Source organism: Mirounga angustirostris, unplaced genomic scaffold (genome assembly GCF_029215605.1).
Source record: "Mirounga angustirostris isolate CCGP_5_RB_7025 unplaced genomic scaffold, mMirAng1.0.hap1 SCAF_8, whole genome shotgun sequence".
NCBI classification, from domain to species: domain Eukaryota; kingdom Metazoa; phylum Chordata; class Mammalia; order Carnivora; family Phocidae; genus Mirounga; species Mirounga angustirostris.
In genome coordinates, this window is record NW_026991716.1 from 74,750,093 (window position 1) to 74,770,882 (window position 20,790).

The following is a 20,790-nucleotide window of genomic DNA, read 5'->3' on the forward strand; positions in this document are numbered from 1 at the left end:
GAGCCATCTAGGCACCCCATGATATACTGTCTTTTAAAGTCCTTTGGGGGGCGCCTGGGTGGCTCAGTCATTAAGCATCTGCCTTCGGCTCAGGTCATGATCCCAGGGTCTTGGGATCGAGCCCCACATCAGGCTCCCTGCTTGGTAGGAGCCTGCTTCTCCCTCTTCCACTCCCCCGCTTGTGTTCCCTCTCTCACTGTGTCTCTCTCTGTCAAATTAAAAATATAAATAAATAAATAAAGTCCGTTGGGATTCTCTCATGTGCATTTGGCACCAGCCCACCTATCTCTTCCATTCTGGCCATCTCCTGTCATTAGCCATGATAGGAAGAAGGTCTCTCTTTACCACCATGTGAGAATATGGCAGCAGCACCACTCAGTGGAAAAGCTCTGTTCTATGGTCCCTGCTGGCTGCTGTATTTCAGGAGCACTCTCCTTGCCCCAGCTGTGCATAACTTGGACTGGAAAGCAGGTCCACCTGTTGAGAGGACATCTGCTGATTTTGTCTTCCTAGCACCTCTATGCCATCCCAACCCCCAGGCAACTGCTCCTCCACAACTATCATAACATGACTTGACTCAGGCCTGACCAGCCATGGCACCCCTTCCTCCAGTCCACAGCAATTTGTCCTGAAAAAGGGCACATGACCCAAAGGTCATGAAGGCTAATTAGAGCACTTCTATAAGATTTGATATATGAATGATTAAAAAAGCTCCCTTTCTAGCTGGATGTACTTCAACATGGTAGGTGCCTAAAACTGCCAGCAGGTATGTATCCAATATATGGAATAAGTGTATCTAAGAGGTGAGACAAGGGAGCCTTGTTGATGTATTTGGATGTCCCATAACTCAATGTTCCCAAAACCAATTCTCTCCTTGTACTTATCATTACATGACCTAATACAGATCTTTTTGCACTTGAGCTAGTTTCAGTGATTTGCAACTGAAATAACAGTTGTATGCTGAGTCTCCCAGGATCCTATATCCAAAAAATCCTCCCTTCTGCTTCTACCATGTCTCTAGGGGGTCAGATCTTGTTTCTTACTGGCCACGGAACAAGTAACCCTGCTCTTTCCATTTCTTCTCTATCTAGGAGCTGATGCACAAATCTCATCCTTCCCACTTAATCAAGAAAGACAATCCTCTTACTATTACCTCCTACATATTGACACCAGAGTTTTTAGATGGGTGGGGGCAGGGTTTGCTGGCTCCTTGTGATCAGTCTTTGCAGGGGCTCAAGATTATCCTGCTAGACTTCTGGCTTATAAAATAAACGAAATAAATGTAGCCTCTTAGCCTTACCTGAGAATCCAGAAAGGGGAATCTTTCTTCTGGATAGGTATGATTCTTCTCCAAGAGTCAGCTTCCAGGAAGATAATTTTTACACATCAAGTATGGCTGAGCTGTGGGTGTGATGTCTCCTCTGATTAACCTTATGGAATAAGGAGTGAGGCAAAGGGCAAGGACAGGAAAGGGCATCCCAGCAGGAAATGTTGAGCAGAAGAGTGACATGATTAGACTTGTATTTTAGAAAGAAGGCCAATAGTTTGGAGGGGAGTTTGGCTGATGGCAAAGAAGCCTGTGCATTAATCTATTCTCTTCTTAATCATCTCAACTCCCTTAGCTTCCAAGGCAATCCTGTCCTGTTTTTCTTCACACCATTCTGACCATCCTTTCTCAAACCCTTTCCTGATCTCCTCTTGGTCTGCTCACTCTTGCACTGTTGATGTTCCCAGTGTCTTGTGGCCCACCGTTCTTTCTCTGCTTCCTCTCCTTACATGTTCACATCCACTCTCATGGTTTTACCTATTCTGTATTTGATGATTCTTAAATCTTTATCTCCCTTCCCCCCGAACTTCAGACACATATACCCAACACCCATATCAGCCTGTCATTGGTCACAGGCAAACCCTGAAGCACTGGATGAGACAGTTTCCTGAAGCCATGAGAATGCCCAGCTGGAGGGAGCAGCTGGAGGGAGTCAGCAGCAGATCTTCCATGTTGCCCCAAAGAGGGGGATTCTGGGCAGAGCACCACGGGCTCCACTACATCCTCCTAGTTTCCTTTTTCCCCTTACCTTCTACCTCTTCTACCCCAACCCAAAACAATCACTAGTCGTACCAGTTTTGCCCGCTAATATTACCAAAATCCATCCCATATTCTCTATACTTCTTATTACTGTCCTAATCCAGGCCTTCATTCCCTCTCTCCTGGAATACTGCATTGCCTTTTTAATGCGTTCTCTGCCCTTTAGCCCACCTTGTTCTCAGAGAAATCTATGTGAAACATACATTTGATCATGTAGCTCCGGGTTTAAATGGCTTCAGTAACTTCCCACGACCTTCAGAATACTTTACCAGTCCCTTACCATGGATGTGAGCCCTCCTGGACTGGCCCCTATCTGTTTTTCCAATCTCATTTCTTCCCATTTTCCATTTTATTATTCACTCTCTGGTGAATACGTAACACACCCCATCACATTGTATGGTTTCATGCTTCGAAGACTGTGTTCATTCTGTTTCCCCTGCCCTGAAATATCCTTTCTAATTTCCTTGCCTTAGTTAATGCTTCTGATTCTCTCAGCTCAGTCATCAGCCCTTCCAGGCCGAGCTACATACCATTCTCTGTGCTTCCAAAGAAACCTGTGCACATCATTATGTTATCACTTATCACATTATATTGAGATGCTTCCTTCACTCAATTAAAAAAAATTGGAATAAAAATGTTTTTAATTTTTATTTTTTAAGGTGCTTTGAGATTATGAGATTTTAGAAAAATTAATATTGAATGAATCATTATTTTTTCTAGTATTTGGAAATGTGATAAAAATAAATATAAGATGACCTGACATGGAAAGTATCAAAACCAGTTTTGCTAAAAATATTATATGGAAGAAATAATATCAGTTCCCCATTCTCAATTTTTTTAACTCATTTATGTTTCCTACCATTTGATAGATTTCATTTCCTTCCCATAGCAGATATTCCTATGATGCTAGACCACGATATAGTTTTTACAAATAGCAAACATTTGTTCTTCTTACAGTTCCCGCTGGAAGCGGATTACTCCTCAAGCTACCAAGCAAATCAAATGCTCTTTGATTTCAGAGAATTTGCAATGGAGGACATTGTGTCAATTATCTATTGCCACAGTGAAGCTGCACAACAACCAACACACCTATTTAAGCTCAGCTGATCTGGGCAGGCTTGTCTGATCTTGGTAGGTAGCTTTGCTGATCTTGGCTGGGCTTGCTCACATGTGTGGGGGCCAGCCTAGGATGGCCTCGGTTGGAATGTTGAGGATGACTTGATTTGGCTCTATGTGTTTTTCATCTCCAGTGGGCTAGTTGGGGCATATTCACCAGTTCAAGCACCTTTTCAGCCTCTGCTTATGTCATACTTGTTAATATCATATTAACCAAAATAAGCCACAAGGCCGATCCCAGAATCAGAGTGGGAGTGGACACAAGGGGGAGGGGGAGGGTATAGAGGAGTAGAGAATTGGGATCATTTTTGTATTATACACACATGCTTAATTTTTTTCCAGTTTCTCAGCTAATAATTCATTCAATGGAGTCATATCCCCATGGCCCACATTAATTATATCACCTACTTTGGCTTGGCTTAATGCTAGGGAAAAGAAGCCAGCATTTGTTTTATAAAAACAACAGCAACAACAACAAAGCAACCCTTGCTTTTGATAAAACACCAATAAATTAATGTATGATTTTTTATTAAATATTGTAAGTCAACTATTAATTCATGCCTGAAAAGAAAAGAACCAGCACATCAGAGATCCCCTTGAGAAGGCTCCCAGACCACGAGTATTGTCCCTGACACACTTTTTTTTTTTAAATTTTTACCTCTTACTTTCTTTTTTTTTATTTATTTTTTATTTTTTTTAAAGATTTTATTTATTTATTTGAGAGAGAGAATGAGAGACAGAGAACACGAGAGGGAAGAGGGTCAGAGGGAGAAGTAGACCCCCCGCCAAGCAGGGACCCCCCGATGCGGGACTCGATCCTGGGACTCCAGGATCATGACCTGAGCCGAAGGCAGTCCGCCCAACCAACTGAGCCACCCAGGCGCCCGTCCCTGACACACTTAATGAACTCCGGATGAAAGTAGATATATTTTGAAAATTTGAGTGCAGTGTCACACAGATAAACTTTTGTTTTATGCAGCTAATCCCATCAAATATAAAATCGTTAATCCTAGCAAATACCAAATCTCCTGTTAAATATTATTAAGTATTGATGGTTCTGTTTAAATGATTATAAAAGCTGATTTCAGACTGGCCTCATTCTTCAAAGTAATTTCTTAAAAGCATGATAAAATAGAAAGAACTCTTGTTTATTCACATCACTTGCATTGTTTTCATATTCATGACATTGGCAGGGTCTTTAGGCTTTTCGCTACTGTCTTTACCTACAGTTTATGCTCTTTTTTTTTTACATTCTTTTTTTTTTTTTTAAGATTTTATTTATTTGACAGAGACACAGCAAGAGAGGGAACACAAGCAGGGGGAGAGGGAGAGGGAGAAGCAGGCTTCCCGCCGAGCAGGGAGCCTGATGCAGGGCTCGATCCCAGGACCCTGGGACCATGACCTGAGCTGAAGGCAGACGCTTAACGACTGAGCCACCCAGGTGCCCGTTTTTTTTTACATTCTTAAGTTTCATTTTCTTTTACCTGATCATTTTGGATTGATCATGACAGTAAAGGTACTTTTGTTTCCATAGTGATACTTGGCAATTTACTGATTAGGGAGGAGAACCCTAAGGGTTAAGGAGAAAATATGGGTATGTGGACAATGCAGCACAGGAACATTTTGTAACCCTCATTTGTTGTGTGGCTACTGCACAAATACCTTTTTTTTTTTTCTTTGAGAGAATTTGGAACATCATCTGGAAGTTTGGTATTGTGTTTAGTATGTAGGTCCTTTGCCTGATTTTGTGGGCAACTTCCCCTCCACCCCAGCTTTATTGAGATATAAATGACATATAACATTGTGCAAGTTTGAGATGTACAATGTCTTGATTTAACACATATATAAATTGCAAACTGATAACCACCATAGCATCAACTAGTTTGTTTGGTTTTTGTTGTTGTTGTTTTGGTGAGAATATTTAAGATCTACTCTTTTAGCAACTTTCAGGTATAAAATACAGTATTATTAACTGTAATCACTATGCTGTGCTTTAGATCTTCAGAAATTATTCACCTTCTAACTGGAAGTTTGTAATCTTTGACCAATATCTCCCCATTTCTCCTATGCCCTCAGTCCCTGGTAACCAGCATTCTAGTCTCTATTTCTATACATTTGTCTCTTTTAGATTCTGCATATACTTGATATACAGTATTTGTCTTTCTCTGTATGACATAGTGCACTTAGCATAATGTCCTCAAGATCCATCCATGTTGTCACAAACAGCAAGATGTCCTTCTTTCTCAGGGCTGAATAATATTTTATTGTACATAAATACCACATCTTCTTTATCCATTCACCCATTGACAGACACTTAGGTTGTTGTTTCCATGTTTTGACTATTGTAAAAATGCAGCAAATGAACATTATGGGGTGCAGATATCTTTTTGAGATAGTAATTTCATTTACTTTGGATATATATCCAGAAGTGGAATTGCTGGATCATATGTATTTCTATTTTTAGTTTTTTGAGGAACCTCCATACTGTTTTCCATAGTGGCTGCACCAATTCACAGTCCCACCAACAGTGCACAAGCATTCCCTTTTGTCCACATCCTTGTCAACACTTATCTCTTGTCTTTTTTCATGATAGCCATTCTAACAGGTGTGAGGTGATCTCATTGCGGTTTTGATCTGCATTTCCCCAATGATTAGTGATAATGAGCACCTTTTCATGTCACAAATAGCTTTTTAGTTAAAATTTAACTTATTTTGTCGGAAAGATTGTCTAGTAATACCAGATGCTGATGAACTTTTAGAAATTAAACCTCAAGTCAAATATAAAGTTAATTCGGCTTGAATGAACAAGTTTGAAATTAAAAATTCATTTGCCCAGGCTTGCTGAGAGCGCATTGAGGTGGCATGAAGCTGCTCACGCACAACCTGCTGAGCTCGCATGTGCGGGGGGCGGGGGGCCCCGTGGCTTCCCACGGCGCCTCCAGGCCCCTCAGGTCCGCATCAACCCGGTGGAGTTCAACCCTGACTTCGTGGCGCGTATGATACCCAAGGTGGAGTGGGCGGCGCTTCTGGAGGCGGCGGATACCTTGCATCTGGTCGAGGTGCCCAAAGGGCCGATTGAAGGGTATGAGCATGATGAGAAATTCCTGAGGCAGATGCACCACGTGCTGCTGGAGGTGGATGTGCTGGAGGGCACCTTGCAGTGCCCAGAGTCTGGACGTCTGTTCCCCATCAGTCGCAGGATTCCCAACATGCTGCTGAGTGATGAGGAAACCAAGACTTAATCGTGCCAGGCGCTAGTTTTTCAGTCTGTAACCAGGAATGTTTTTGTTGATGTATATCCTGTTTGCTAGGTCTGTCGTGGATCCCCAAACCTGGACCCAGTGACACACGAAACACAGTGTTCTTGAGCTCGATATATTTCTTTTTCTCATTAACTGTTCAAAACAAAACAAAACAAAATTTGCCCAAACTTTACACAGATTCCTGCTCAAATCTGGGCACCTGCATTCTCTTTCATTTGTTTTATTATTTTTTTAAATTATTTTTTAAATTATTATTATTTTTTTAAGTAGGTTCCAGGCCCAGTGTGGAACCCAACATGGGGCCTGAAGTAGGACCCTGAGGTCAAGACCTGGGCTGAGATCAAGAATCAGACCCTTAACCAACTGAACCACCCAGGCACCCCATTTTGTTTTAATGCAACTGGTATACCAACAAACTTTAACATTAGTAAACTATGTAAAAACCAGTAACCGTATCTATTCTTATTTTTTTAATATTTTATTTATTTATTCATGAGAGTCAGAGAGAGAGAGAGAGACGCAGAGGCAGAGGGAGAAGCAGGCTCCCCGCCTAGCAGGGAGCCCGATGCGGGACTCGATCCCAGGACTCTGGGATCATGACCTGAGCGGAAGGCAGACGCTTAACCATCTGAACCACCCAGGTGCCCAACCGTATCTATTCTTATCACAACCATAGCTACACACACCTTGCATCTTGGAATGTCAAGACACTAATAGAATGACAGAGTATTAATTGTACATTTGAATGACTGTGCCTCTAAAATCCAGGCAGATCCCAGCCTTCTTTCCCACCTCAGAATGCTTACCCCTTCCATTAAATAAATATATATTTCTAGATGTCTTCTTTTATTTCTACAAAACACAGACACACGAAACTAGAACCCTGGGAGGCTGAAAACTAAAGGTAAAAAAGGAAGAAACTAAAAACGCCCCTTGCAAACTCCATCAGGTGAATCCGTGGGCGGCGCCAGGGCCTGGGAGGTCGAGGAGCGGCGTTGGCCTGTGTCCTGCAGGGCACGCGCCCCGGCGTTTTCAGCCTCCGGGCTCTAGGGGCCGCTGTGGCGCTGAGCCTGCTGGGCGCGGTGGGCCGCTCTGTCCCGCAGGCGGAGACGAGGCAGAGCTGAGAGGACGCGCAGGGGAGGTGACCTCGCGGCAGGTGAGCGGCGGCGGTTGAGGGTGACGGCGGGGAACAGGGTGGCCGCCCCGCCGCCACGCTCTGGTCCCTGGCCTTGGCGGGGCGGCCGTCCTGCGGGCCTCGCTCCCAGGTGCGTAGGACCTGACGGCCTTCTCCCGAGCACCCCGAACCGTCGCCACTCCTGGGTGCCCCGAACGGTCTTTGGGATCCCTGACCCCATAGGGCCCATTTCCCGCCCCTCACGTGCCAAGATCCAGGCACTGGTCATGGACACCCTCCACCTCAGGCACCCTACCATTTCCTGGACAGTTTCTTGGTGTCCCAGCTCACCAAACTCCTATTTAGAGGGAAGTGGTGTTGCAGTTGTTTTCACATGAAGCGCCTCTTTCCTTCAGTAATTGTTTTAAGTTGGTCCGAGGGTTGTGGGTTATTGTTGAGCAGTAATTGTGTTAAAAGTCACGTGTTCCCCTTGCAGTTCCCCAACACAGTGTCTGGAACTTAATTGAATGGAGTTTCTTTTTCTGGAGACTTCAAATGCATCTGTCTGAGTAATAGCCAGCTGTAGTGTAGGTACCACAATATGGGGAGGGGGGTAGACCTCAATAATACTTGACAGCCCGCAGATTGTAACAGCCATCGTGAAAACCTTTCTCCCTTACACAGGTACAGTAAATTCAAGAGATGGAAAGACACTTTTTTAAACGGTTTTTTTTTTTTTTTACGTCAAAACAACAAATACAGAATCCATTTAAAAAATTTAATACGCTTTTATGTTTCGTAATTCTGGTAATAACTTGTAAATGCAGCGCCTTATCAATTTTGGAGTATGGTGGGGATAAAGTAATGGAATAGGGGTGGGCTGGAAATTGAGAGACCTGGATTATCTCACTCCCATTGGCAAAGACAATCTCTTTGGGTCTAGGTTTCTCTGTTTTTGTTTTTGTTTTTTTAAGATTTTATTTATTTATTTGACAGAGAGACAGCGAGAGAGGGAACACAAACAGGGTGAGTGGGAGAGGGAGAAGCAGGCTTCCTGCCGAGCAAGGAGCCCGATGCGGGGCTGGATCCCAGGACCCTGGGATCATGACCTGAGCCGAAGGCAGACGCTTAATGACTGAGCCACCCCGGTGCCCCTAGGTTTCTCTGTTTAAAAAAGGGAATTGGACTAGATGGTGAGCATGACAATAGCTATCATTTATGGAACATCTGTTAACATCCTTTAAAAAGTGTTATCTCACTTAATCCACACAGCCGTTCTATGCAATAGATAACATTACCCCTTTAGGTGGAAACTGAGGCCCGCAGAGGTTGTCTCTTACTCCAAGACCTCCAGCCTATATGTAGCAATGTTGGAATTTGAGGCTATGCTGAGTTCCCTCATAAAGCCCTCTGATTCTATCCCAAACTTTTCTTCTAATTTAAATTTTTAAAGTGCTCTGTCCCAGATTTCAAATGACTTTCTTTTTTTTTTTTTTTTAAAGATTTGATTTATTTGACAGAGACACAGCAAGAGAGGGAACACAAGCAGGGGGAGAGGGAGAGGGAGAAGCAGGCTTCCCGCGGAGCAGGGAGCCCGATGTGGGGCTTGATCCCAGGACCCTGGGACCATGACCTGAGCCAAAGGCAGACGCTTAATGACTGAGCCCCTCAAATGACTTTCTTAAATATTAAGATAGTGTGGTATGTGAAACTGAAATAACAGGTGTATTTTATATCTCACTAACATATTTTGTCCATTTTAGAATTCCCTAAGTCTTAAAAGAAAGGCTTTGGTTTTTTTTAAATTTTATTTATTTATTTGACAGAGAGAGACACAGCCAGGGAGGGAACACAAGCAGGGGGAGAGGGAGAGGGAGAAGCAGGCTTCCCGCGGAGCAGAGAGCCTGATGTGGGGCTCGATCCCAGAACCCTGGGATCATGATCCGAGCTGAAGGCAGATGCTTAACAACTAGCCACTCAGGTGCCCCAGAAAGGCTTTGATTATTCCTAAGGTTCCTTCTCACTAACATTCTATAATTCTGATAATTTTGTTTTGACATCTTCTGCTGAGATGCTGATTTCAAAAATGAATATCTGAAGATTAAATTTTTCCCTATAGTAACAGTCTTTTTATCTTGTCTAATTTCCACGTACAACATAATATAGATAGTCATGCCAGTGAATTATTTAATATCAGTTGCCAGATACATTCTGGATCATCCACCTGAGCAAGAATTTTAGTAAAGGAGGGAAAATCATCAAAAAATGACCAGTTCTGACTGACTAGGACTATGTTGCATAGCTTCACACATTGTGCATTATTAATTCCAGGAGGGCCCCATTGTCACTCACACTTTGAGGTTTGAATGACCCTCATGAAGCTGCGTAAGGAGGCATCCTTTCTGCTGCTTCCTTTTCCCATCACATACTTCCTTCAGAAGAGGATGGGCAGAAGAAAAAGGTGAACTTTTTACCAGGGAGGGACATATGAAGTAAATGCAGCTTAATTTAGATCATTTTTATTTACAGGTAAGTATGAAAAATCTTACTCTATTTTTTAAAAATGTATAAACGACAGTTTCATATCATTTGTCAATAAGGGAACAAGAATGATGGAAAAATGAAGAAGAAATACAACTAGCGGCTCCTGGATAGATTGCACCAGCCAGGGGTGGCCCCTTGGATACCTGATTTATCGAGTATTTTGCAAGTGGGCCCACACACAGACCAATCACCAAATTGCTTCGCCAGGAGCAGTGCAATGCCAAGTTTCTGTCATCCCTCCCAGACTCTGTGTGTGTTTGTTTTGTGTGATTCCTCCTTTAACACAATAAGCGAGGGTTTTTTTCCTAGTTTAAAAATAAACCTACCTTGAAAGCTACTGTAAGTAGAGATTGGTCAAAATCATATGCAAATAAGTAAGTGCTGGTTACTTGTTGTGGGAAGCAAAAGAGTAAGGGGACAAGTTGGTCAAAGTGATGGGAGGACAGGAAATTCTAAAGGAAGTGTGCTAGAAGTTAAATAGATGTTTTTGTCATAGGTACAGTTCATTTGAGTGGTGATGTCAGATTATTGCTGTGCTTTGAATTTATGATTAGTTCTGCAGCTTTTAAAAATGGAACTTACGGGCGCCTGGGTGGCTCAGTTGGTTAAGCAACTGCCTTCGGCTCAGGTCATGATCCTGGAGTCCCGGGATCGAATCCCGCATCGGGCTCCCTGCTCGGCGGGGAGTCTGCTTCTCCCTCTGACCCTCCTCCCTCTCATGCTCTCTGTCTCTCATTCTCTCTCTCTCAAATAAATAAATAAAATCTTTAAAAAAAAAAAAAATGGAACTTACATTAGCTCTGCACTTGAAAATAGCTAGTCAGCTTTTACTTCTAGATTAAAAGTTTACTTTTGATGTGACATTGGTTTTCCCCAAAAGTTTTGACAGTGAACACATCTGTGAACAAACAACTAAGGTTTTGCACTCTATATACTTTACTTATCCAACCAACACGTCTTGAATTTCTGCTCCAGCCTATGTCTATAGCTCTGTGGGCTAGGCATGTGAAGAGATTCAAAAGAACTTTCTACATGAGACGATTTTATGTTGTTTTGTTTCTTATATATAACAAATTTTTGACTACTAAACCTTTTTTGTACTCAGTAATCTATATATTTTTTTTTAAAGTATAGAATGTTGTTAAAATTTCTTTGTTCAATAGATTGTATAAGCAAATACATGCAGTTTTTGGGAGAACTATTATAACATCTTCAGTGACTGTGGCTTATAAAAAAAAAAAAGCAGCAAAGAGCCACCTGGGTGGCTCAGTCAGTTGAGCGTCTGACTCCTGATTTCAGCTCAGGTTGTGATCTCAGGGTCGTGGGACTGAGCCCCGAGTCAGGCTCCGCACTCAGTGTGGAATCTGCTTGTCCCTCTCCGTCTGATCCTCCTCCTGCCCACTCTCTCAAATAAATAAATAAAATCTCAAAAAAAAAAAGCAATAAAATTGAGCTGTCTTATACCATATCTGATAAAAGACTGATATATAATGGAAAATGTTACCTATATACTTTGCAGAAAGTATCACAAATGATGGAAATTGTGGTATATGAAATTTTTAAAAATATAGTGTGGTAGGTAATCCCTTAATTTGTAAATGTTCCTTTAATAAACATTTCTGTTGGCTTCCAGTTCAGGTATTCTTTGTTATTTCCAATAAAAAGTTTAATATAAATAGTGTCTTATTAAGGTGAATATGGATGTCTGGAGATTGCAGTATAATAAATACTGCCTTGGTTATTTACTTCCTTCATTCATTACAAAGAAAACATAGGTTCTGCTAAGGAAAAGAGGAGACCAAGTAATCTTGCAAAAAAAAAAAGTCATTACAGGGGCGCCCGGGTGGCTCAGTCGGTTAAGTGTCCGACTCTTGATCTCAGCTCAGGTCTTGATCTCAGGGTTGTGAGTTCAAGCCCTGCATTGGGCTCCCCACATTGGGGTTTGGGCTCCTTGTTTTCGGCTCCCTGCTGGGTTTGGAGCCTACTTAAAAAACAAACAAAATTAAGTCATTACAATTCATATTAGAACATTCTTAATCCATAGTTTTTACAGACATTTCATATAGGTTGAATTTCGATATTGAAGATCACCACATCCCTTTGATTTGATTTGATTTAAAAAAAATTTTTTTTTTTTTGCATCCCTTTGATTTTAAAATAGTGAAATCTCTCTCGTTTTTGGACTTGAGGTAAGGATTGATTTAACCATCCTCAATTCTTGGCACATTTTCTTTTTTTTTTTTTTTAAGATATTATTTATTTGACAGAGAGAGCGAGAGAGGGAATGCAAGCAGGGGGAGTGGGAGAGGGAGAAGCAGGCTTCCTGCAGAGCAGGGAGCCCAATGCGGGGCTCAATCCCAGGACCCTGGGATCATGACCTGAGCTGAAGGCAGGCGCTTAACTCACTGAACCACCCAGGCGCCCAATTCTTGGCACATTTTCATCAACACAGAATGTGAGTGATTAACTGTGATCGGGGAACCCTTCCGTGCTTTACAGTATGTGTCCTCTTTACCCACCTTCCCTGTTACCTTGTTTTTCTTCCCAGGAAACAATTTTAAACCATAGTCTACTGAATATCTTTGTTTTAATTACATGCAGCAGTTTCTCAATAATTGAAGGAAAATGCCATTTTGTCAGTTTATGGTTAAAATGACTGACCTTTGTGTATTTGCTTTTTCAGGCCTTCCTAGTATTTTTTTTTTTTTTAAGATTTTATTTATTTATTTGACAGCACAAGTAGGCAGAGGGGCAGGCAGAGGCAGAGGGAGAAGCAGAATCCCCGCTGAGCAGGGAGCCCGATGCAGGGCTCGATGCGGGGCTCAATTCCAGGACCCCGGGACCCCGGGACCATGACCTGAGCCGAAGGCAGATGCTTAACAACTGAGCCACCCAGGCACCCCCTTCCTAGTAGTTTTATCTAATATCCCCAGTTTCAATTAGCAGTACACTCAGGCTGTGATTTAGTCCTAACATGGCTATTGTGTTAACTATTTCCTGCCTCACATTTTTTTTTTTTATGGGCATAGCCGATTTACCCTCTATAATATTGCTTCCACTTTAATGATTGCTTCTTTCAGAATTTTCTTTCCCTGTGTTACAGTCAGTCATTTTATTAACTTGAGTAGAAACATCATTGGCACTTAGCTTAGGCATCTGGTGACCAACATTTGTCACTTAAATTCTAAATGCATTAGTACATGCCATCTACCCTGCTCTCATGGCTGAGAGGCAAAGATGAAATGCCAGCAGTTTTCATAGAAGGAAATGAAAGCAATAGGAGTAGGTTGTTGCCACAAGAAAGGAGGAGTAGCAAAGGAATTTACCATCCCTCCTCCTATATTGTCAACATTATTGAAAGATTAGGCCATAAATGAAGAGGAAGTTAAAGGGATTCTTGGCCTAAAGCAGAAGCAAATGCCAGGTCCCTATTATAGCTGTTTTTGTGTGGTATTAAGAAGTTAGTTTAGGACGGGGCACCTGGCTGGCTCAGGCAGAAGGGCAGGCAACTCTTTATCTCGGGGTTGTAAGTTTGAGCCCCATGTTAGGTGTAGAGATTACTTATAAAATAAATAAACATAAAAAAAAAATTTTTTTAAAGTTAGTGCAGGACTCAGGCACATAGGTGGACCTCTTGGTCAGCAGAAAGCAGTGGATTTTTTGCCAGCCTTGATCATGATGAGTTTCAAGCAAGTGTATTCTGGCTGAACAAATTTCAGGCATGTTATGGAATGGTTTCATAAGTTGTCTGTAGTGGAAAAACAAAACAAAACAAAACCAGTGTTCCAGTGGAGAAAATGAGTAACTTGCATATAAGAGAAATGAAAAAAAAAAAAAAAAATTGCTAGTTACTGTTGGAATGATGTTTGAAATGCTAATGAATTGTGTTTTATGAGTTGCTATCTCATATACTTCATGGGCAAAGGTGGACTTTGCAAAAGAAATAAAGATTGATGATTGCTCTATTCTGCTGTAATGCATCTGGGACGGAAGGGGTGAGACTACTTGTCATTGGCAAGTTAGTTTACCCTCAGTGCTTCAGAAATGCTTGTTTGTTCCCCTGTGATTACAAAGCCAGGACACATACCTGAAGGATGAGAGGTTTGTTTAATGAATAGGTGGGAAATGTTGGCAAGAGAATGGAAGGAACAAAATGCCATATCCTCCTGCTGGTAGACAGTCGCTCTGCCTAAACACACTCCTGTGCTTGAATCATGCATGTGTTGAGTTTTTCCCATTGAACTACATGAGCCATTCTAAAGCCATCAGCTGGGGGTATAATTTTCACAGTGTAAGCACACTGCTGAAACAACTCTTTCTAAATTTAGATAGTGAAGAGAAGACTGAGAAAGTTGAATGAAGCTAGCTATTGGAATGATTGCTGAGATCTGGTGATCTGTAGAGCCATCCACATAGTGAAATTTTGGCAGAAAACAGGCATGATTCTTGTGGAATCCCGAGGTCAGCTTGGAAGACTGCAAACCAAGCATGGTGTTTGAAATAGTCTGGTACTTAATTGGTAACTCTTAGTCTCCCAAACTAATTTGATTTTAAGGACTTTGTGGCTAGAGATAGCAGTTGAACTATTTTCCAAGAGTTAGCAAATCCAAAAATTGCTATAGGAGTGCTAACTAATGTCAGAGTGGAGCCAGAAAGTGATGATGATGACTGCAGTGACAGCCATAACATCCAGTGGATGATGGAACAGGGAACAGTGAACATTTCAGAAGCCCTGGCAATACAGGGAGTGTTGAGAATCCTTTTCCTTCAAGTAGGTGTTTCTGACGAGGTGTTTATCCAACTAAGTGGTATAGACAAAGTAACCACTTCAACAAAAACAGTTTTGAAAAAACAATTCCTGGGGCGTGTGGGTGGCTCAGTTGGTTAAGCGTCTGCCCTCAGCTCAGGTCCTGGGATGGAGCCCCACATCGTGCTCCTTGCTCAGCAGGGAGTATGCTTCTCCCTCTCCCTCTGCCCCTCCCCTCCCACTCATGTTCTCTCTCTTTCTCTCTCTCAAATAAATCTTCTTTAAAAAAAGAAAGAAAATAGTTTTAAAAAAAGAAAAAATGAACTAATTTTCTCCATAATTAAGGTACAGAAATACTGCTTTTATAAAGTCCGTAAAATGGAAGACTTAAAGAGTCCTTGTATGAACAAAGCCGCAATGAGTGTTTAAATGTGAATGTTTGACTCTTGTTTCGTAACATTTACTGTATGGTAGGGTTACAGCATTTCCCCAGAGAACTTTATAGTATTGTCATTAATTTCAGCCTTTGGAAGGTCTCTTTGCCTACCTCTTTCCTTCCAACCCTCTCCCATCCCTCCCCAGCGTTAGGTGGCAGGAATGATAAGAATAAGATTTGCCTAATAATACCTAGAAGAGAATATTCACAAAATGACACTCCAGCTGGGAGAACCGGAAGCCAAAAGACCCATTTGGATTTGATAGGATAGAGTTAGAGTAATTAAGAGGAAAAAAGGATATTCAGATTGAGAAGATAGCAGAGCAGTCCTTCCCAGAAAGTCACTGACATGCAAATGAGGAGTGAAAATAACTACTTGCCCTTACTGTTTGGTGCTCATGCTTGGGTAGGCCAACAGACAGTGAGGAGCATGGGCCAGGGGGGAAGCTGTGGGAGAAATTGAGGAATGCTAGCGGCATTTTCGGCTGTTGGAAGGTGAGGAAGAATGAAAGTGGGAGGAAATAAAGAAGGATATGGATTACCCCCAACCTCTCCTACCCCCGCTACGCCTTTCATATAACAAGATACAATGTGACTCAGACCAAGGAACAATTCTCCAGGCTTCTGTGAAAGTAGGAAAACAACTTTTGCCCACTTCACTGGTTTGTTCTAAGAGATGAGAAATAAAATAACTGTTTTACCAAACAAAATTTAAAGCACCTTTTACAAAGTACATGTTATACAAAGTAATAATATAATTGGCAATCACTTTGGTATATATTTGGACTGGAATTCAAAAAAATGAATGAATACAGAATGATTTTTTAAAGAACATTATTAAAAAAAAAAACATGGTCATGAAGGAAAAAAAAGTCTCTTATTTTTAGGTAATAAATCATCATTAATCAAGAAGATGTCTTCAGCACCGGAATCTCCTGGCTTTAAAAAGGAACCACCCAAAGAGAAAGACTTTCGAAACCCAGGGCTCAGAGGGGTCCGCACAACAACTTTATTTCGAGCTGTGAATCCAGAGCTCTTCATTAAACCTGTAAGAAATATATCCAGGATAAGACATTATGTTCAGTTTAACTAGGCTATCAGAAATAGAAAGTTTTTATTTTCCTGTAACATTTGATTGTATCATGAAAATTTTATGTTGACTAATAAGACCTCTCTGAGTAAAAGCAGGTGGAAGGAAAATTTTAAATGCTATCTATTTCTGTAAATATACACATAAAACTAATTATTTTGAGGGTATTTGAGAACTTTAACAGAATATAGTTGTACTTTAATAGATCAACTTCTCAAGTTCCTATTTAAAATTTTATTTTAATGGTTGCACTAATTTGAAGGAAATATTTGTTGATCAGGTACTACTAAGTAAATAAGATCTTCCATTGAAACAAAACAAAGTGAAAATCTGATCATTCTTATAGACTACACTTCCAGCTTTTATTATAATATTCTTACTTAAGGGATATTGCAAATGTTATGAAAAGTTTAAAACATACATTGTAAGAGAGTTAGCTAATTATTTATATTCTTGTTGCAGATTATTGAATACATTTGACCAATTTTATTTTTAAATAAATATAAATTTATTTTAAAATAAATGTAAATGAAATCAAATATTATGTAATATATGTAAATATATTGAATTTGGTTAGAATATTGATAACATAGTTGCCAGTATAAACTGTTTTAAAGTTAAATAGGTCAACTTAACAATCAAATCATTAAGTCAAGGTAGAATGTTTTAAAAACCTTTGAACAAATGTGTTGTTTTAATTGCCAAGTGCATTTCAAAATTTGTAGATTTAAACCCCTTTGAGCTTGTGGCCCTTCTTATGTGTCCATCCAAGTAAAAAAATTTGACCTTTATTCTTTAGATGATTAAGATTTGAAATAGTAATACAACAAATGTGACAGAAGCAGAAAATACTAATTGAAACTTGTATCACTACTGTGCACTCACACTGACCTTAAGAAAGGTTAATTTGTTGAATGTGAACACACAAAAAGGAAGATCTGAGTTATACTATAGACAGGACAAAACATTTCTGTGGAATTGTGAACATCTTTTCCTATTTTTTTTTTTTTTTCCAATTTCAAAGTTACATCACTTTGTCTCTTAGGGTCTTGGATTTTTCAGCAGTTAATCAAGGTTATTATAACAGCATAGTATCTGCCTCAGTCACTAAATTTCTTGAGTTTATAGAGTAGGTTCCCAGAGAAGAATGTATACATTGTCATTTTTGCTACACTTAATATATGATGTGAAAATGAAAGGCTTTTTGCTAGTTATCCATGGAGTCAGGCAAGAACAGCATATATACTTCATTCCTCACTTCCTAATAAGATTAACTAATTGAGGTTTGTCAGTGGGGAAACTCGGGTTCAGGCAAGTTAAGCAACTTCTCCATGTCACCCAGATAACAGTGAAAACTGAGCACCAGACCCATTTTCGTGCCTCATTTCCCTCACCCCTCTCCCAACCACCACCATCCTGAGGGTGGAGGCCTGAGATCCAGGCTGTACACAGGAGAGAGACTGGAGAGGAGAAGCAAGAGTCTTTTCTAATCTCTGAATTATCAGGAGCTGAATTAATTAAATAAGGAACTGGGTAAATTGTTATAATGGAAAATATTACCATAGGAATGCTAGTGTGGTAATAAAGACTTGGTATGTCAAGAGGAAAGTGCAACAGATATTTGGGTCTTCTCAAATTATTAGTCTTAATGAGGATTTATCATTTTTTTTCTTTGGCAGAACAAACCTGTAATGGCTTTCGGATTGATAACCCTTTCACTTTGCGTGGCGTATATTGGTTATCTACATGCAACACAAGAGAATACAAAGGACCTATACGAAGCTGTTGATAGTGAGGGACACAGTTACATGAGGAGGAGAACATCTAAATGGGATTAATAGTGCTGGATACCGCAGATGGAGCTTCGTAAAGGGCTCTGAAATCTTTGAAGGAAAGACTTTGTGAGTGCCTAGTATCAGCTTCTTGTTCTGGAACATGTTGATGAGGAGAGAAGGTAGCAGTTGCAGCCAGGCCTTGAGGCTGCAGTCCTTACCTCATTCTTTCTCCACAGCGGGAGCTTCTTAATATTGTTCTTTTATTAAGTCCTCGTATCAAAGTGCCAGGAAAATGGAAATCATTTTGTTAATTATTAAGTTCTATATAATAAAAGTACCCAGTGCTATCAAATTTGTAGGGTATTTTTTTTTTTTAAGATTTTATTTATTTATTTGACAGAAAAAGTCACAGCGAGAGAGGGAACACAAACGGGGAGTGGGAGAGGGAGAAGCAGACTCCCCGCCGAGCAGGGAGCCCAATGCGGGACTCGATCCCGGGACTCCAGGATCACGACCTGAGCCGAAGGCAGTCGCCTAACCAACTGAGCCACCCAGGCACCCTGTAGGGTATTTTTAATATTTTAAGGTGAATTGTGCATTTGCAACTGTTGTGAGGGTTTTGTTTTGTTTTGCTATTTGTAAAGGCAATGTTCATTTTCTTCCTGGCACAGAACCTGTATTTATGAAAAAAAGAAAGAAAAATTGTAATCTATTATAAAGCCTGCAGTCAACATTCAAGACAGATAATTTTTACAGAGTCACAGATGACTCATATATTTTGGCATTCCATTTCAGCTATTTTTGGTCTCCAGAATTTTATTTCCTTTGATAAGGTAGTCCCACTCAACTACTAACATGAGTAAATGAGAGAATAATCCAATGCAATTGGAGTTTTTCTTTGAAAAAGAAAGTATATTATACCTAGGTATGTTTTTATTTGATTCCAACCAAATGTTATCTATTTTAGTTTTTGTAAATTAATGTTACAATGATACTATAAACATAAAACCAAATTTTCTTATGGTTATTTTAAAACCAGAACTATTCAACAGATAAGAAAAGAAGGTCTTCTTACTCTCCTGGGTTTACCTTATATAATTTAGAATTTTCTGACAAGGATTTTGGACATGTTTCATTTTTGTAGATTTTTACAGTTTTCCAAATCCCTGAAATTGGGGCTCAGAAATAAATCTCACCTATGAAATTTTGTTTCATTTATTATTGCCAAGTAACAATAACTACATTGGCAGGGTTTATCATCATATTGTGAGCTTTTAATTTCCAGTACTTTATTGTGGTTGTGTAAGATATGTGAAAATGCAATTTTGTCTAGTTTGTAGATATTAAAGAGCTTAACTAATTGAGTTATCTATAGGCAACTAAATCAAATCTTTATTCCTGAGCCCTAAATATTCCTTTGTTACATCTCTCTATATAGTACACTTTATCAGTTTAAAATGCACTTAGGTGGTATAAAATGCCTTTTAATTTAAAGTATTATTTTTTTGCCTTTGGTTTCCCTGTGTACTTTGGCTGTTAAGCTAGAATTCTGTTTTTAACTTACATATTTAATGTCACACTGTCATCTTTTAGAAGTCCTCTATTATTCAACAAAATAAGTTGATATTTGGGCGGGGCGGTGGGGAGATAGTAGTTAGGTGAACTATCAAGAGACATCACAGCACAGAAGGGCAGTGTGAAATGCATAGAGCAGCCTTAAGCCATGTGACATCTATGTATGTGAGAATACATACATATTCACATGTGTCATTTCTGCTATATAGACTTTTATCAGCACTTCTAATCAAAGTTGCTTGTCTTTCAGGGGTGTCTGTTTGGCACCAGAAGAATATGTGTTAAAATCTAGCTTCTGCACTGACCAGTGGTGTGCCTTAGACAGTACACTTAGTCTCTCAGTCTGTTTCCTTATAAGGATGTTAGGGATCCTATATTAAATAGGATTGTGTCGTTGCTTCTGGTTATTGGGAAATAACCATAAGAAAATTTGATTTTATGTTTATAATATCATTGTAACATTAATTTACAAAAACTTAAATAGATAACATTTGGTTGTAATCAAATAAAAACATCATACCTCAGTATAATATACTTTTTTTCCCCCAAAGAAAAACTCTAATTGCATTGGGTTATTCTCTCATAGATAATCCCTATCTTGCAGGTTGGTTATGAGGCTATAATGAAATATTTGTTGCCACTTATGCAGTAGATTCAGCAAGGTGCACAGCTGTGAAAAATAATGGGAGGGAACAATCACATTGAATTTTAGGAACAAATAACCTAACTATGATACTTTTTACAGGGTGGTTACAAGTTACAACACAGGCTTTGTGTACACAGTGTCAAAGGCTGCCTGGCTGTGTACTGATGTTCTCATTCATTCTCTAAGGGATAATGCCACTTTGACAAAGTCAGTTGTGTCTAAGAAAGGAATGGTCTGGGCATGAGATGTACAGCATTTTGGAGTCAGGGTTCAAGTGGTTAAAGGAAGGTCTTTCAGTGTGGGAATCTGGTTGAGATTGGCCAAACACAGTAACATAATAGGTTAGATCTTGAAGCAAGTCTCAGTAAGTAAACTATTAATAAGCGGGAAGTGACCTT

At 40.1% G+C, this 20,790-nt stretch overlaps 1 protein-coding gene and 1 pseudogene across 3 annotated transcripts; both read left to right on the plus strand.

Annotated features, from left to right (window-relative positions):
- Positions 1 to 6,049: 6,049 nt before the first annotated feature.
- Positions 6,050 to 6,608, plus strand: LOC123837032 (multifunctional methyltransferase subunit TRM112-like protein; annotated as a pseudogene).
- A 914-nt stretch (positions 6,609 to 7,522) lies between these two features.
- On the plus strand, positions 7,523 to 18,533 carry SMIM8 (small integral membrane protein 8). 3 transcript variants are annotated; one of them, XM_064597844.1, is made up of 4 exons: positions 7,549 to 7,621; positions 9,911 to 10,108; positions 16,194 to 16,354; positions 18,076 to 18,533. In XM_064597844.1, the coding sequence occupies exons 3-4, from the start codon at positions 16,220 to 16,222 to the stop codon at positions 18,232 to 18,234; spliced, it is 294 nt and encodes a 97-aa protein (XP_064453914.1). In that variant the 5' UTR covers positions 7,549 to 7,621; positions 9,911 to 10,108; positions 16,194 to 16,219; the 3' UTR covers positions 18,235 to 18,533. The 3 variants fall into 3 exon arrangements, with proteins under 3 accessions (XP_045723161.1, XP_064453914.1, XP_064453913.1); XM_045867205.3 differs by lacking the exon at positions 9,911 to 10,108 and having other exon boundaries at positions 7,523 to 7,621; positions 18,076 to 18,529; XM_064597843.1 differs by lacking the exon at positions 9,911 to 10,108 and having other exon boundaries at positions 7,553 to 7,730.
- The last annotated feature ends 2,257 nt before the right edge of the window (positions 18,534 to 20,790 follow it).

What these genes read in the sequence shown, in the direction of transcription:
- SMIM8 (XM_045867205.3), top strand. Translation starts at nt 16,220, where the DNA reads ATGTCTTCAGCACCGGAATCTCCTGGCTTTAAAAAGGAACCACCCAAA. An exon ending in CAGAGCTCTTCATTAAACCT is followed by an intron (nt 16,355 to 18,075) that starts GTAAGAAATATA and finishes TTTCTTTGGCAG; the next exon opens with AACAAACCTGTAATGGCTTT.